Here is a 17,940-nt window from a genome sequence, read left to right on the forward strand (position 1 = left end):
GCTCCGGCCTGGACAGCGCCCGAAGGCAGCGAGTCCTCTGGAGGCCGCCGTAGTCCCGGGGTGTCGGCGGTCACGTGACCCAAGGCTGTACCATGGCTTCCACCAAGCCGCTGTCTCGCTTCTGGGAGTGGGGCAAGAATATCGTTTGCGTGGGGAGGAACTACGCAGACCACGTCAAGGAGATGCGCAGCATCGTGCTGAGTGAGCCTGTGCTTTTCCTGAAGCCGTCCACCGCGTACGCTCCGGAGGGCTCACCGGTGTTAATGCCCGCTTACTGCCGGAACCTCCACCACGAGGTGGAGTTGGGAGTGCTTCTGGGCAGGCGTGGTGAAGCGATCCCGGAGGCTGCAGCCATGGACTACGTGGCCGGCTACGCCCTGTGCCTGGACATGACTGCCAGAGATGTGCAGGAAGAGTGCAAGAAGAAGGGGCTGCCGTGGACCCTGGCCAAGAGCTTCAAGTCCTCCTGCCCGGTCAGCGCCTTTGTGCCCAAGGAGAAGATTCCTGACCCTCATGCCCTAAGACTGTGGCTCAAGGTCAACGGAGAGCTCAGGCAGGAGGGCAAAACATCATCTATGATCTTTTCCATCCCCTACATCATCAGCTATGTTTCCAAGATAATAACCTTGGAAGAAGGAGATCTTATTTTGACCGGGACCCCAAAGGGAGTAGGGCCAGTTAAAGAAAATGATGAGATCGAGGCCGGCATAGACGGGGTAGTTAGTATGAGGTTCAAGGTGGAAAGGTCAGAATACTGAGTCTTCTTAATGAGTGCCAAAGGAAGGGAGTCAGAAGCAAGGGAAATAGATGCCAATCATAATGAAAATCTAAAAATTATGTCATTAGATTGCTAGACATGTCAAAAAAAAAAAGATGGATCCTTTAAAAAATAAATAACATGATCTAAAAGAACTGGGACAGAAATGGAATTGGGAACAACCAACTAAAGGATATATAATGCTTCCCAAGAGGAGAATGTGTAAAACCAAACTTTGAGAAGTTGCAGTTTTCTTCTCTAAAACTGCACTGAATACGACTTCAATAAATCATTCTGAAGTTCATAGCACGAGACTTAAAAGCTGCAAAGGCAAGTAACTCATTGATGGTATTGGCCTTTAGGAACGCTGTTTGTTCAGAGCACTCCAGTTGACTTCTACTTGGGAAAGTCCTCCACCCCCAAATCAGATAAAATTTCTGTTCAGTGAGCTATTGGCGCAGGCCTGCCTTGTTTACTTTGGGTGTATGTGTTGGCTGTGGCTTCTGAGTTTGGAAGATAATTTTGAAATTGTTTTCCAAATAAAGACCATTTCTTGGGTCACTTAAAAGTGTACTTTCTTATCCTAGGGTGGGGAGTATTTCTGTCTCTGGGACTTAGGACCCTGACCTTTGGCTTCCTGAGCATCACGCTTTAACTTATTAACGACGTGAACCAGTATCTCCACCGCAAAGACACAGGCCCTAGGAAACTGGCAGGCCTGAGGATGATGCATTTGTTCATGCTTGCAGCCCTTTCTGATAAAATGCCTGCGAGGATGCACAGCACAGCTGTCAGGGCCCAGTGGAGTCTTCTAGAATTAGACAGTGGCTTCTGCTGAGAGGGTACATTGGAGCCTGCTGGACCCTTTAAGAAGGCATGTTACACCTCTTTAGTAACTTATCATTACTATGAGGCAATATGCCAACCATACGTCATCCCATACTTCTGTGTAGTCTGTGGGGTTTTTTTAGGAAAGCTATGCTGCTGGTATTATTATTTCTGATGACAACGCAGACTTAGACGATAGAACTGAAGCAGAGAAGCCAAGTTGTAATGAAATTGACACAAGCTCAGAAACTCAATTTTTAACCACAGTGTAGGTAGTGTCATATAAGTAGATACATAAGAAAATTTAAGCATTTAGATATTCTGTGAGCCCCATGCTTAATTATTTATTGAGGTCCCATAATGCTATTTAATAAATATGATTTTTTACAAGAGTCTCACTATTGTAGCTCAGGATGACCTTGAACTTGTGAACCACCTGGCCTAAGTTTTCTATTTTTTTTTTATCCCTTAGTAGTTTATTTAATTACTTAGCAATCAATGTTTATTATAGATGAGTGAGGAATTTTAGGTAAGAAAGGAACACAACACTTTAAGGTTCATCTACCCAGAGACAGCTGAAGTTAAATATTTGGTATAAATTCTTCCAAATCTGCATAAAATATTGTTTTAAGAGAATTTGCTTCTACATCTTTCTTTTAAGACAGTCTTACCATGTAGCTCAGGCTTGCCTGTAACCCATGAGCCTCTCCTCATCTGCCTGAGTGTTGCTGATGGAACAGGTAAGTACTACATCATACCATTTTCCTACATGATGATTACACTGGCTATTGTGACTTCCACCCCCTGGTTTTAGACATTAGGATTTGCTGTCGTAATCAACACACTGTTAATTCTTAATTCCTGTGGCTGGGTTCCCAAAGTCAAAGGGTGTGTTCATATTGCAATGTAATGTTAGTCTAGTTAGCAAGTACAAGGTTCAGCTGAGATACATCTACCAAGTTAACAGACCACTTAAGCAAGCTGAGGGCACAAACTAGTTCCCAGAATGTACAGTGGCCATGGGGTCAGTGTCCACCAAGCCACAGAATGAGCTTTGTCACACATGTCTGACATCAGTGTTACACACACAATCCTTGGATACAGGAATCAAAAACAATCTAGTTCTCAATTCCTGAGCTGCTAAACCCAACAACCAGAAGAAATATATCCCTTCAACTTATTCTAAACAAATATAGCCTATGAAAAAACTGAAGGATACATTCAATGAAGTCAAACTCCCCTTCAGTGGATTCAGCAACTGTAATATTCAGATATGGAGAGATGGCCCAGAGGTTAAGAGCACTGTCTGTTCTTCCAGAAGATCCAAGTTCAACTCCAGCAACCACATGGCTGCTCACAGCTGCCTAACTCCAATCCAAGGGAATCCAACACCCTGTGATCTCCATGGGGACTGCATGAATATGATGCATAGACATATTGGCAGGCAAAACACCCATAAACAAAATGAAAATTAAAAATAACAAATTGTTGGACAGTCATAGTGGTACACACCTTTAATCCCAGCACTCGGTAGTGTGGTCTATATAGTGTGTTTCAGGACACCCAATAATATATAGACTCTCAAAAACCAAAAATATTATCATTTGCTAATCACATATGAAAATAACTTCATGTTAGTCTAGGCAGAATATGTCTTGATACCTGTTATAGTTATTTGGTTTTGCTTTAATGTATTGGAGTGCATGCCATTAATTCCAACACTCAGGAGGCAGAAGCAGGTAAGTCTCTGTGAGTTCAAGGCCAGCCTGGGCTACCTAGGGAGTTCCAGACCAGCCAGAGCTACATAGTGAGCTCAGATAGGTAGGTAGGAACATAGATAAAGAGATGGTAGATAGATAATTTCATTGGGCATTTATTAAAAAGTGAGCAATAGTCCAGTCCCCATTTCACAGGCCTATAATTCTAGTTGCCTTGGGTTTGATCCCAGAATCATATAAACAGATCGTGCCTAGCACTCAGGAGGTCGAGGCAGGAGGATCAGGAGTTCAAGCTCACCTTTGGTTATATATCAAATTCAAGGCCAGACTACATGAAACCCTGAATCACAGAAACGAGGGCTGAGTATATACTTAAGTGGTAGAGTACTTGCCTATCACCATCATGTATAAAATTCTAGGTTCCATCCCCAATATGGGGACAGGAGAAAAGTACCATACATTCTCTTACTATATTACGAACATCTTTTCAGGTTAGTGAATACAAGTGTGCATACTCATCTACTTATTTTTAATTGGTCTTAGATCATATACCCCAGAAGCAGAGCATAAGATGGGGATTGTTGTCCAGAAGACTTTTTAAAAGTGTGCTCTCAGGAGGATTTTCATTGGGTGTCTATAAAAATTGAGGGAGTTCCAGACCAGCCAGACCTACATAGTGAGACCCTGCCTCAAATAGGTGGGTGGGAGTATCACACCTGAGGAGGCCAAGTACAAGTTGTGCAAAGTGAGAAAGATCTTTGTGGGCACAAAAGGAATCCCATATCTGGTGACCCATGATGCTCATACTATTCGATTGATACCTTGATCCCCTCATCAAGGTGAATGACACCATTCAGATTGATTTGGAGACAGGCAAAATAACTGACTTCATCAAGTTCGACACTGGGAACCTGTCTGTGTATGGTGACTGGAGAAGAATTGGTGTGACCATCAACAGAGACATCCTGGCTCTTTTGATGTGGTTCATGTGAAAGATGCCAATAGCTTTCCGACATTTTCTTATTGGCAAAAGCAACAAATGATGGACTCTCTTCCCCGAGGAAAAGGAATCCGCCTCACCATTGCTGAAGAGAGAGACAAGAGGCTGGTGGCCAGAGCAGTGGGTGAAATGGTCTCTAGGAGACATGCTGGAGAAGTGGATTTGTATTCCTCCTCCTACAAGCTTTTCTAGGCAACATGCTAGATTAAACAGCATGATGAAACTTAAAAAAAAAAAAAAAGTGGGTGGGTAGGTAGATAGATAGATAGAGACATAGATATTTCATTGGGCATCTATAAAAAGTGAGCAATAGGCCAGTCCCCATTCCACAGGCCTATAATTCTAGCTGCCTTGGGTTTGATCTCAAAATCATATAAACAGATCATCAGGAACTAGAAAGGGCAGAGAGCAACACCTATGAAGCAAGTGGGAGAGAGCTGGAGTGAAACTCAGTGGGCAGATGGCTGCAGCTGGAGAGAGCACTAAGGAAGTCTGCAGTCATGGCGAACTCTGCCTCCTGGGCCTTATCAGGCCTTAGTGCTCCTCACAGAAGCTAGGAGATCCTTGTAAACTTTGGGTCCAAGTTGGAGACATCATTCTCCACGAGTTCTGTTTCTGATGCTTAAACTGTTAGGGCAACAAGGGGAAGGACAAGCTTTCAAACAACACTGAACATTTACTCATTTTTTTTTAAAGGGAAAAACATGGCTATGAAACTCATTAGCTGGTTTACACTTAAACGTTTTAGGTACATTTTGTTAACTTGTGTATGAAAAAGAATATACAAATTTGTACTTGACAAGTATTATGTAGCAATTTCCTCCAAGATAAACCATTCCATCTTTATAAAAGCCCCTTACGACAAAGGATGAGCTAAAGATAATTGATACATTTAGTCCTTCAGAGAAGCTAGTTAAAATCTCAGTAAATAAACAACTGAATAGTTTCAGGAAGTTCCGAAAACTGACCAGATGTACTAGGCCCCTCCTTTCCCAAGCTTAAATAAACAGTAAGTACCTCTATGAGATAGACATGCTGAGCTGCTTAGAAGAGTCTCAGACAAGCTGAACTGCCTGGAAGAGGCAGGGACCCCTCTGGCCCCACTAGTTCCAACTTTGAAGGGATCCTTTTCTGTGGGGAGCAATGTTACTTAAGAAAGTCTTGAAGGAGACAGGATGAACTGCCTGGAAGAGACTCAGACTAATTGAGTTGCCTGTAAGTGACAGTCTCCAACCAGTCAAACTGTCTACAGTTTGCAGTGAATTCTGAGGTTCCAGCTTTCATGTAAATTCATCTATGTTAGGGTGGGCTTTTGGTGATATAGCTGTTTGACTCATTTCTGCTCCAGTAAGTAATTTCATACCTATACTCCTATAAGTAACCCCAATAACTCATTGGTTCATCAAGTTAGATTCTGGTGATGTCTCCTATTTTGGTCTGTCATCTGTTTCTTCTCTGGGACAAGTAGATGTTTGAGGAGTGAGTGTAACACAGTGTGAAAATTTCAAAATGCCTTTCCCAACTCTACAAACTCTAGCCAAGGCTAAATACCATAGCTAAGGTGATAGTTTTGTGTTTTTATGGGTGTGTGTGTGTGTTTCTTGTGCTTTTTTCTGTCTTTCTTTATAAATTCTGGATTATTTGGTATTTGTGTTTGCCTGTTTGTTTTCTAAAGAGAAATAGGAATAAGGAATGGAGTTGGGTGAGTGAGGAGGTGGAGAAGGTCTAGGGGGCATGGGGAGATTGGAAAATATGATCAGAATATATTATATAAAAATTATTTTCAACAAAATATTATATTCTATTTTAAAGTAACTGTAAATGTCATAATATACTAGAAAAATTTTATACAACAAAAATATTTTTGGTAATCCAAAAACATTACCAATAAGTGATAAGGACACAAAGATAATTAATATTTGCCAATAATAGACTAAGCTTATAAGTCTATATATTTTGCATGAATTAACCTAAGTTTTCCCAATTGCTATGAGAATTTGGAATTAAGAATCACAAAAAAAGCCGGGCAGTGGTGGTGCACACCTTTAATCCCAGCACTTGGGAGGTAGAGGCAGGTGGATTTCTGTGTTCAAGGCCAGCCTGGTCTACAGAGTGAGTTCCAGGACAGCCAGGGCTACACAGAGAAACCCTGTCTCGAAAAAACAAAAAACAAAAAACAAAAAACAAAACACAAAAACAAACAAAACAAAAAAAAAACAAAGAAAAGAAAAAAGAATCACAAAAAAAGAAACTTAGAGCAGAAGGCCTGGGAACTACAGATAGAGCTTGAACCTGCAGCCACAGAGCCTGCTCACTCAGCTATCTTTGTTCCAGCCTCTGTTTGAGCCTTTATGTCCCATCTGGGAAATGGACAAAATAATGCCACTCACACATATCAGATGATACCAGTAAAAGGCTATTTCTAAGTTATATAAGAAAGATTGAATGCTGTTAGCTATTAATATTGTAGCAACTTATGGGGCTAGAGATATGGCTCAGTGTTTACAGCATTGGCTGCTCTTGCAGAAGACTGAGTTGGGTTCCCAGCACCCATATATCAGCACACAATTGTCCATAACTACAGTTCCAGGGGAACTGATGCCCTTTTCTGGCCTCTGCAGGCACCAGGCACATGATGCACAGACATACATGCAGGTAAAACACCAATATACATAAAATAACAAAATATTAAAAATATGAAAATATAGCAATATAGGAACTGGGCATGATGGTGCATGCTTATAGCCCTAGAACATGGAAAGTGGAGACAGGAGGATCAGGAGTTCAAGGACAGCCTAAAGTGCATAGTGAATTGGAGGCCAGCTTGATGTACAGAACAAGGACAAGAAGATACATAAGCATAGGCATACACATACATAGAGTAGCAACTTAATATCTAGAAATGTATCTCAAGGCAATGAGTAAGAAGATGTATAAATGTTTCATTGCTGTTTGTAACAGCTTAAAGTAGAAAAAACTTCTTTGTTGTTTTTTTGGTTTGTTTTGAGACAAGGTTTTTCTATGTAACTTTGGCAGTCCTGGAACTCACTATGAGACCACGCTGGCCTCAAACTCACAGAAATACTTTCTCCATTGCCTCCCAAGTATTGGGATTTAAGGCATGTGCCACCACACCCCACTAATAAGCATATACTTTATAAATAATCTATACTATAATATGCTTCATACTTAATTTATCTTGGGTACAGCTAGTTTATAACAAACATTTTCTTAAATTGCTAAATACAAATATTTCAAATTTTAATGGTTATATGTGTACAGGTGAGTATAACCAATCCAATACCATTGCACACTTACAATGATTCTAATGTGGATGGGAGGTACATGCCTTCAATCTCAGAACTGAGACAGAGACAGGCAGATCTTCAAAAAAAATTATATCCTTATACTTATATTATAATTTATAGCTGGAGAGGTGGCTCAGCAGTTAAGAGCATAGACTATTCTTCCAGAGGTTCTGAGTTTAATTCCCAGCAGCTACATGGTGGCTCAAAACTATTCGCAATGGGATCCGATGCCCTTTTCTGGTGTGTCTGAAGACAGCTATAGTGTACTCATATAAATAAAATAAACAAATCTTTAAAAATAAACACAAAACAAAAAACACTAGTTTGGCATAATTTATAAATGATATACTTTAATGTGTATAGGCAGAAGACACTCAGGAAGGACATAGAAAAGTGTCACTTGTCTGCACAGGCATGTTCAGAACAGTGAAGTTCTAATAGCCCAAAGATTAAAACTCAGATGTCACCAGCAGATGAACAAATAAATAAAATATAGCATATCCAGCTAAAGGAATAGTTCTCAGCCATATAAAAGAATGATACATATTACAACACAGGTGAACTTAAAAATCTTTGTACTAAGTGAAGTCACAAGGACAAATACTGTGGGACCTCCCCAGGCAGGTTGAGCCTAATTCACAGAGATGAACTGTAGATCAGAGGCTACCTGAGCTGTGGGGAGGGAAGAAGGGTGAATGGTCAAATGGGTGAAGTTGCAGTATGCAAGGAAGTAAATGATTCTGAAAAGGTCATAAGCACACATTATAACTGTAACTAATGCCAATGAATGCTATATGTACAAATGGTTACAATTATGAATTTGAGGGGGGGGCCCAAGATAGGGTTCTCTGTGTATCTCTGGCTGTCCTGGAACTCATTCTGTAGACCAGGCTGGCCTCGAACTCACAGATATCCACTTGCCTCTGCCTCCTGAGTGGTGGGATTGAAGGTGTGCATCTGGTGCTATTTATGTTTTGTCAGGATATAAAACAAAAATACATTTGAAAACATGACTCGAGTTTTAAAATGTAAAAGGTTACAGTTACCATGTTCTGATATCTATTATTTATTTAAAAAATATAAAACTTGATTTAAAAAATGGTTGTGAAAGTAATCCAGGATCCCTCAGGATAATGCATGCACATATATATGAATGATGTTTCTGCCGTGTACTGTGTACAAAACAAATAAACTCACCAAAGCATAGTCTACAAAGAAGAAGTAGTCTAATCAACCTGGCATGAACCCAAAGCTTTCAATTCCAGAAATTGGTTAACATAAATGTGTTAAGTTAAACTTTAAAACATACCTTTGATTTGGTGTCACTGGACCTTTCTGATTCCTATGCCACCAGCAAAATCTAAGAGATAAGCTCACCTGGGTTGTGAGCAGGTAATTTAGAGCCCTCTGCTGGCCACACTGATACTCTGCTGTGCCAGGGAAAAGCATTACCAGGGCACCCACAAGGAGGATTTCTCTATTATGTGGTAGAAAGCAGTGGTGAGACATGTGGCACAGCTGAAGACCATTGGCACAGGAACCAGGCTAGTGCTTACAGACCTGCCCTGGCCCAGCAGCCCCTGACATGCCAGAGTGGATCCAGTGAGGGCACACCATTGTGGCTTGGATCAAAAATGTTTGGTTGCCTGGATCAAGAAAGCTCTGACATCACCAGTAGACTAGTTCATTAATGGGATGTTGGGAGGCATGTGAAATGAAGCCATATCTAGGCATGGTGATGCACATTTCTAATCCTAGCACCTGGGAGATAGAGACAGGAGCATCAAGGAACGAGCCTTCCATACATAGTAAGTTCCAATACCATCCCTATAGTGTCAGTACTTAGGATGATGAAGAAAAAGGATTATAAAGTTCAAGGCCAGCTTGCCACAAAAGAAATCCATGTTGAATACAGAGAAAAAGAGGAACTAGTAGGTGGGGCCGGCAGAAGGAAGGGGTCCTTGGGACATGTTCTTGGGAACCGTCTCTCTGCTTCCCAGTCTTTATGAGGTCAACAGTTTTTTGCTCTGCCATGTTCTGCCAATCATGATATTCAGCCTCAAGTAAAAGCAATGGGCAAGGGACAATGTCTGATATTACAAGCCAAACTAAATCTCTCTTCCTTTAAGTGTATTTCTTCCGGAATTTAATTACAGCAACAGAAAGCTAACTAAAAAGCCTGTATACACTCTTAGCTAACAGCAAATGTTAATCCTACCCTGATACCCTCAGTTCTCTTCTCCCAGCCAGGCAGCTCCAAATCTCATCTCTCCTTCCTTGTCACCCTAACGACTCATCTTGCTTATGTGATCCATCTCTCCCTCTTCAAAGAGAATGGGAGGAAGCCTGTATCAGTTTCAAATCTTGCTTGTCTAGATCAAGTCCTTCACTCTCACTTACTTGCTCAGTTTGGACATACCAGGATCATCTGGCAAATCTCCATGACTGCACATAGGAAAAACCATAGAAAACATTGAATCATGTGTAAAATTACATTTTGCCTAAATGTAGTAAAACTATTTCTTAGATTGTCACTGTTTCCTTCTGGAGTTAGAACCTTTCACACATCTCTTCTGACACCAGCTTCATAAGAGAGTTCAGTATACTTACTTTTCTGTCTTGTGTCCTGCCCTCTGCAGGACAGTAGATCAAATTTGAGGTTCGCAATTGGTGCCAAGCTAGGGTGGGTCTTGTAGAGGGGCTGGTGCCTAAAACAGTAGCTCAGATCTGTGTGGAGCTGAGCACTGTGCCCACCCTGTGCTGCTGCAGAGGAGTGGGAGGAGAAGCAGCTGCCACCACGATGTCTTGAGAAAATTCCCTCTTCAAAGTTCAGGCATCACTTGCATAGCTCTTGAAGTTGTCCCTCCCTGCTGATTCATAAGTGCCAAGCTTGCAACAGCAAGCCTTAGCATGCACCAGGCAGCTCCAGTGTCATCATCTAAGCCAGAGCAGCTCCTGCACAGGCTTGCCTTCTCTCCAATGTCAAGAACTTTTCACTGTGTCCTGACAAATGCTATGTGCTACCACATTACAGACAAGACATTCTGAGGGGGGGGGGGGGGTTCTAACATTCTTCCAGAGACAAAAAGACCATTCATATCTGTGAGGGAGATCAACCATGTTTATTTCTGTACATAAGCAAACATCTCCCTGTGTGAGAGAAGACAGGGTAAAGTTAGTGGAAATGGTGTTCCAGGGGCTGAGCTAACTCCAGAAGGGAAGAGTGACAATCTAAGAAATAGCTTTACTACATTTAGGCAAAATGTAATTTTACACATAATTCTCAAGCTAACATTCCATCTTAAGAGTTAAATGTCTATATTTCCCCAGAATTTGGAACGAAATCTGGTTTTAAGTGTGTCCTTGTCCAGCCAGGTTCCTGCTTGCCTCAGTAGGATCTGCAAGCTTACAGGAGAGAATGGTAACTTTCAGTCCACCCCTTGCTCTGTGTGATAGAATCAACTAAAGGAGAAAAAGAGACAGAGGGTTAGAGTTAAACATTGCCTCATACACCAAGCTGAAAACAAATGACCACAAAGGAAGAACTGCAAGGGTTTTTGTTGTCGTTGATGATGATGTTGTTGTTCTTCTTTGGTTTTTATGCTTTTCTGAAACAGTGCCCGCTGTGTGACTCTTGCTGACCTCTACCTTACGATCCTCCTACTGCAGTGTCATGGCTGCTGAGCTACTGGTGTACACAGCTGGGCATGGCTCAGAATCACTAGAACTGCAACTGTTTTTACTTGAGATATGAGAATTATAGAAAGTATTTCGTCTTTATAGGCAGAGTTTTATTCTGGATTATTTAAAAGTAGAGTCTAATATAGCCCAGGATGATATCAAACACTTGAGAATGAACAAGAACTTCAGGTATTTCTGCCTCCACCAGTGAGGTTCTAAGATTATCTAGCTGGCATATTTGACCAAATTTCTGAAATAATATAAATTCTTTTTTGTTGTTGTTGTTTTTGTTTTTCTAGACAGGGTTTCTCTGTATAGCCCTGGCTGTCCTGGAACTCACTCTGTAGACCAGGCTGGCCTTGAACTCAGAAATCCGCCTGCCTCTGCCTCCCAAGTGCTGGATTAAAGGCATGTGCCACCACAGCCCAGCAATATAAATTCTTATATTTAGTTTTTACTTGTTTGAGATAGAATCTTGTGATTTTGTATTGCACATGCTGGTGTCTAACTCCTGACCTCAAGTAATTCCCCTGCCTTACCTTACCAAGTAGATACAGGTTTAACTCACTAGACCTGGCTCACAGGCTCTAGTTTTATTATATATTTTGTGTATTATAATCATGAAATATCTGTCCAAGATCTTTCATGAATAAACTTAAATATCTTTTAGGGTCTAGGTATGTGGCTCACTGGAAGAGTCTTGACTAGAGAATTCCATCACTAGTCCATACACACACAAAAGCTCATGCTTGTAATCCCAGTATTTAGAAGACTGAGGCAGGAGGATAGCCTTGAAACCAGTCAATAGTGATGTCCAAGCACAGAGGGAAACACTATCTCAAAAGAAACAAAACAAAACCAAAATAAAAATAGATTTTTACACATGCATGGGTGTTTTGCCTGCATGCATGTCTGTACATCACTTGCATGTCTGGTGCCCTCAGAGGCCAGAAGAGGACATTGGATCCCTTGAAACAGAAATTAAAAGATGGTTGTTAGCCCCATGTAGGTGCTGGGAATGAACTCAGGTCTTCTGAAAGAGTAGCCAGTGCTCTTAAGAGCTTAGGCATAGCCTCAGCACTAACCCCTCACCCCAAATACAATCGTTTAAACATATGTTTTGGAAAGATCCAATATGCTTGTTCTTGAGGATGGAACAGGACATTCTGTGGGCCCACATAAATGTGAGAGAAGCAGCATATAACTAATTTTCTCCAAGTAACACATGGTTACTACAACCTCAAGCCCTGGTTCTAGAAATACTGGTGATACCATTACTGACTCCATATCTGCAGTCTATTCAGACTAATCTTGAGGTGCCTAGAAAAAGGCCACTTGGAGATATTACAGCCTCCATGAGGCTGTAGTGGAGTAGAAATAGCATTCACAAGAACCACAGAAGGGGCCATCATAGTCATATCAGTGTGGACATTTCTTCTCCCATTCTCTGCCATTTGTAGAGTAGGAGAGGACGTCCTTGCTCTGACCTCTAATGGCACATGGGCTCATGAGCGTGTTTGTTTGTTCAATATGAGATTCTAATAGAATAAATATCAGCAAGTAGAGACTGGAGCTCAGTAACTTCTAAGATTATGAAAGAAAACACTGCAAGGCAAGGCGGGAAATAAGGAACCTTGTCCTCTCACCAATGACCTAGGCAAGGGGCCAAGAGTTTATCAGACTCTCCAGCCCTCCACAGCTTCAATACTCGGTGCTGGCCCTTCACATAACTATACAGGCTGAGTGAAGTGACTCCCATGCATGGGCTGAATGGGCTACATGGACTGTAGTTCACAGCACACCTGTGGCAGCCCAGACATAGGACACTGAACTCCACTTCACAACCTCTCACTCATCAAAGCACAGTGCCAGACAGGCAGGCATGACTGGGGACAGACCAGTTTTCACTGTGATATCTGTTGCCTTGTCTTGAAGTTATCATTAAAGGAATTTTCTTGACACTATAAAGCATCATTGGTAACTGACTCCCTTTATTCTATGACGATTTTCACTGTTTCTTTGACAGACAAAACCTTCTGTACATCTGGAGTTGACATTGTTAATGACAATACATTCCTAAGCTGGGCACTGCATGGTGGCAGAGCATCTACTTAGCATATGAAAGGCCCCTGGTTCTTTCCTCAGCTCTGAAAATAATCTCCTATGAAGAGTTTTTTATTGCTTGAATTAATAAAATAACATTTCTCTAAATTACACTCACTTTTAAATAAATTTTGCTTCTTTCCAAAAGAAGTTGCCACTTCAGCTTTGTTTTTTGTTCACTTGTCATTGCGAGAAACTCATTTATCTGGTTAAAAACAAAAGATCAAGTAACTTTGTGAAACAGACAGAGGTAACTTATTTGACAACACTGTCAAGCACACATGCTTATTAGAGATAGAAGTTTACTCACAACATTACAGCTCAGTTCCTTAGACAGGGAAGATGAATCATGAAAAACTATCACTAGAACCATTAGTTAGTCAAGGATTCAACAGGGAAAACTCCTCACAATAAATTGGCTCAGAATAACATTTAATCCTAAACCAACATTTAATAGTAACTTTTATAATCTTTGGGTTTTTTCTTATTTTTTTATATAGGATTCATATAGGCCAGGCTGTCCTACAGATTCACTGTGTACCCAAGGATGCCCTTGATCTCATGATCCTCTTGCCTATACCTTGCAAGTGCTGGGATTATAGATATGTGCCACTCTGCTCAGCTGTGACCTAGTGTTGACAAGCATGTGTCAGTCTCCATGTATCTGCTGCTATTCTGTAGCTGCAGAACAGACAGAATGTGAACCAGCTGGACAGCTGGATAGGAGAGACATGTCTAATACAGACTTCTAGAACAGCCAGTGCATTCCTGATCAATATCTCCACTATGTTTTATCCATTATACGTGACTATATAAAATGTCATATTTAAGCTGGGTGGTCTTGGTACATATATTTAATCCCAGTACTCAGGAGGCAAAGGCTGGTGGATTTCTGAGTTCAATATCAGCCTGGTCTACAGAGGGAGTTGCAGGACAGCCAGATAAACCCTATTTTGAAAAACAAAGAGCAGTCTGAGCTATAGAACAGGACTTTGTCCTAAAATGTCATATTTAGTCCTCTGTTTTGCTGAAGGGCTGCCATTACTCACAATAGTCAAAATTAACTGAGATTTTAATAGATCATATATTCATTAAATTTAGATTATGTTTAGTGCTGGAGAAATGGGTCAGTGATTAAAAGCACTTGCTACTCTTGCAGAGAACACTAGATCAGTTCCCAGCACCTACATGGCAGCCCACAACCATCTTTAATTCCAATTCCAGATGGTCAGATGCCTTCTTCTGGCCTCTGTAGGCACCAGGAAGGCATGTGATTCACAAATAAACATTCAGGCAAAATTCACACACATAAAATGCAACATTTAAAAAGAAATTTAAATATGTATGTTTAAACCAAAATGGCTTTTCCTAAGATCTCTTTATTTATTAATTAGTTTCCAGCAAATGTTCAACAAAATAATCTATAGTTTTAAGGAAGAATATTCAAGAATATCAGAAATAGGTCTAGCTATTTTTTCCTTTCTGCTATTTACCGTGCAGCCCAAAGTTTCCTCAGCAATATTTCCTGAGAGACTGCAGGAATGAAGTGTTCCAGTATGATCAGTAAGATCAACTAGCATATCAAAACTGAGAAAAAAAGATTTAAATCTGGAAGAATCTTTGTTGCAAACTGTACAAGTATTGGAGGCTTCATTCACAATATAACCACAGCTGGAACTGAAAAGAAACAAATGTTATTCAGAAGATAATGACCCTCGGGACAAATGTGATCTGTAGCAGAATTATCTCATAACATTATAATAACATTAAAAGATGTTCTAAAATACCAGGTTATTTATATTTACCATGAAACTAGATATGCAAACCCACTCTGTGACAAAAATCTAGAACATATATACACAAGTGACTATATGTAGATCTGGAGGATCGTGGATGGGATGATTGGACTGAGTTCACTATCCTACCCTGCTGTGGAGTAAGGCATTATCCTTTGCAAAATGTGACTTCTAGGGTGCATTGGACAAAGGATAAGAAAGATTTCTCTGTTCTCTTGTTAGTGTTGATTGAGAATTTGGGGGTTTTATATTTGTTTGTTTGTTTTTATTTTTCAAGACAAGGATTCTCTGTGTAGCCCTGGTTGTCCTGGAACTTGCTCTGTAGACCAGGCTGGCCTCACACTCTTAAGTCTGAGCCTCCTGAGTGCTGAGATTAAAGGCCAGTGCCAACACCACCCAGTAAGAACTGTTTTTAAGACATGGTCTCACGTAGCACAAGCTGGCTCTGAACTCTTGATCTTCCTGCCTCCACTTCCCAAGCGATAGGATTACAGAAAGACATCATAACACCAGGCTCAATCTCTACATTCTTAACTTTGTGTGACTCTTAAGTTAATCTCAATTTTTAAAATGCAGTTATAAAAATCTGAAGAGAGACTTTCACAATAATATTTTAGATGTTTCTTTCTTGCCAAGCATTGTTTGATTAAAATTAGTAAATGTTGGCCGGGCAGTGGTGGCGCACGCCTTTAATCCCAGCACTTGGGAGGCAGAGGCAGGCGGATTTCTGAGTTCGCGGCCAGCCTGGACTACAGAGTGAGTTGTTCCAGGACAGCCAGGGCTACACAGAGAAACCCTGTCTCGAAAAACCAAAAAAAAAAAAAAAAAAAAAAAAAAAAAAAAAAAAAATTAGTAAATGTCTTGGGCTTTACTTTGTAAGCAAGGTAATAACCAAGGATGGAGATTAGATAGGCCATTTATTGAAAAAAACTTAACATGTTTTCATATTGCTGTAAGACTGACAAGCAAAACTATTTTCTGCCAACCCATAAAACAAGTTTGTCATCCTAATTAAATGTTTCAAACAACATTAATCTTTTTGATGCAGAAATATGATCTATTTTACTTTAAAAACCAGTGGGGTTTTTTCTTTCTTTTTTGTTGTGCTGGAAATTGAACCTAAGGTGAGGCAAACACTGACCCATTTAGCTCTACCGTAGGCCTAAAAGTCAGTTATCATCATTGAATCTTAGTTAGAGTTTCTATTGCTGTGACAAAATACTATAACCAAAGAGCAAGTTGGGGAGGAAAGGTTTTACTTGGCTTTTACTTATACATTGTGGTGCCTCATTAAAGGAAACTAGAACAGGAACTCAGAGAAGCTGGAGACCTGTAGGCAGACACTGATGCAGAGGCCATGGAAGGGGGCTGCTTACTAGCTTGCTCCTCATGGCTTGCTCAGTCTGCTTTCTTATAGAACACAAGACCACCAGCCCAGGGGTGGCCACCCACAATGGACTGGGCCCTAAGAAAATGCCTGATCTTACATAGGAATTTTCTCAATTGAGGTTCTCTCCTTTCAGATAACTCTACCTGTGTCAAGTTGACATAAAACTATACAGCACAGAACATACATATTTTGTCACAGAAACATTTAATTATGGCTTATTTATACAAGATCTTCATCCATACAACCACTGTTAAGACAAAGAATAGCTTTAACTACTATAGAATTTGACTTTATTAACAGTAATTATTTTTCATGAGTTTGTTGAAGATAATGTCTACGTACCATCTATTTCTAACTACTTTGGTAGTTTCATCATCGATGTTCAATGTAGAAATGTAAGCATAAAGGATGCCATAGAAAGGATCAGCTTTTCCTTCATGTTTCAAAGCTTTTACTTTTAACTGTTCCACTGTATAGACATTAACTATTGTGTTTACTAAAAATAAAAACAAGTGTTATAGTTTCATATATGTTCTAAGATAGAAGAAAGAGTTACATCTCAATAGAAAAGCAGGTGATGGGAGCAGATGCAGAGAGCCACACCCAAACAATAGGCAGGGCTCAGGGAACCCTTTGGAAGAGAGGAGGAAGGACTACAGGAGCCAGAGAGGTTGAGGACCCAGGAGAACAGGACCCACAGGATCAACTAAGCAGAGAGCTCATAGAGACTGAGGTGGCAATCATGCCTCATAGAGACTGCTAAGTCCTCTGCATATATGTTGTGGTTATTTAGCTTGGGGTTTGGGGGGACTCCTAACATCTTACTCTGCCTGGTCTTTGGATCCCTTTCTTCCTCCTGGGTTGTCTCACCCAGCCTTATATGAGGGTTTGTGCCTAGTCTTATTGCATCTAGTTATAGGTTTGGTTTGGTATCACTGGGAGCCCTGACCTTTTCTGAAGGGAAATAGAGAAGTGGATCTGAGGGAGAGGGGAGATTGGGAGGGGGTGGTGGGAGGAAAGGGGGAGGGAGGCTGTGGTCAGGATGTATTGTATGAGAGAAGAATAAATAAAAGGATTTTTAAAAAAATTAAAGGTAGGAAGACTCGGGCATGCAAAAGACTCATCCAGAGCACCTGAGATACACACATGGACTGAACTCAGAGCTTCATGGATATAACACTTTCTGCCAAGTTCTGTGAGCATTGCACTTGCCTGAGGAAAGAGTTGTTACCTCTCTCAGATTGGTTAATATTAATATAAGCTCCCCCATTAAAAAATAGGGGCTGGAGAGATGGCTCAGTGGTTAAGAGACCTAGGTTCAGTCCTCAGTACCCACATTGTGGCTTACAACCATCAAGT

General features: G+C 40.8%; 2 protein-coding genes across 7 annotated transcripts in view; one reads left to right on the top strand and one right to left on the bottom strand.

Moving 5' to 3' along the window:
* The first annotated feature begins 92 nt into the window (after positions 1-92).
* Fahd1 (fumarylacetoacetate hydrolase domain containing 1) lies at positions 93-1,325 on the top strand. Its single transcript, XM_034506212.2, has one exon. The coding sequence runs from the start codon at positions 93-95 to the stop codon at positions 756-758; it is 666 nt and encodes a 221-aa protein (XP_034362103.1). The 3' UTR covers positions 759-1,325.
* Positions 1,326-10,710: 9,385 nt separating this feature from the next.
* The window catches only part of Meiob (meiosis specific with OB-fold), a 42,152-nt gene continuing 34,922 nt past the window's right edge, over positions 10,711-17,940 (bottom strand). For all 6 annotated transcript variants that reach the window (XM_076937184.1, XM_076937186.1, XM_076937183.1 and 3 more), the window contains 4 exons: positions 16,924-17,077; positions 14,889-15,072; positions 13,514-13,600; positions 10,711-11,073 (listed from right to left, as the gene is read on the bottom strand). In XM_076937184.1, the coding sequence (XP_076793299.1) occupies positions 10,963-11,073; positions 13,514-13,600; positions 14,889-15,072; positions 16,924-17,077 (536 nt within the window). In that variant the 3' untranslated portion in view covers positions 10,711-10,962. The remainder of the gene's footprint in view (positions 11,074-13,513; positions 13,601-14,888; positions 15,073-16,923; positions 17,078-17,940) is intronic.

The sequence above is a fragment of the Arvicanthis niloticus genome, chromosome 6 (assembly GCF_011762505.2).
Source record: "Arvicanthis niloticus isolate mArvNil1 chromosome 6, mArvNil1.pat.X, whole genome shotgun sequence".
In the NCBI taxonomy this organism is placed as follows: Eukaryota; Metazoa; Chordata; class Mammalia; order Rodentia; family Muridae; genus Arvicanthis; species Arvicanthis niloticus.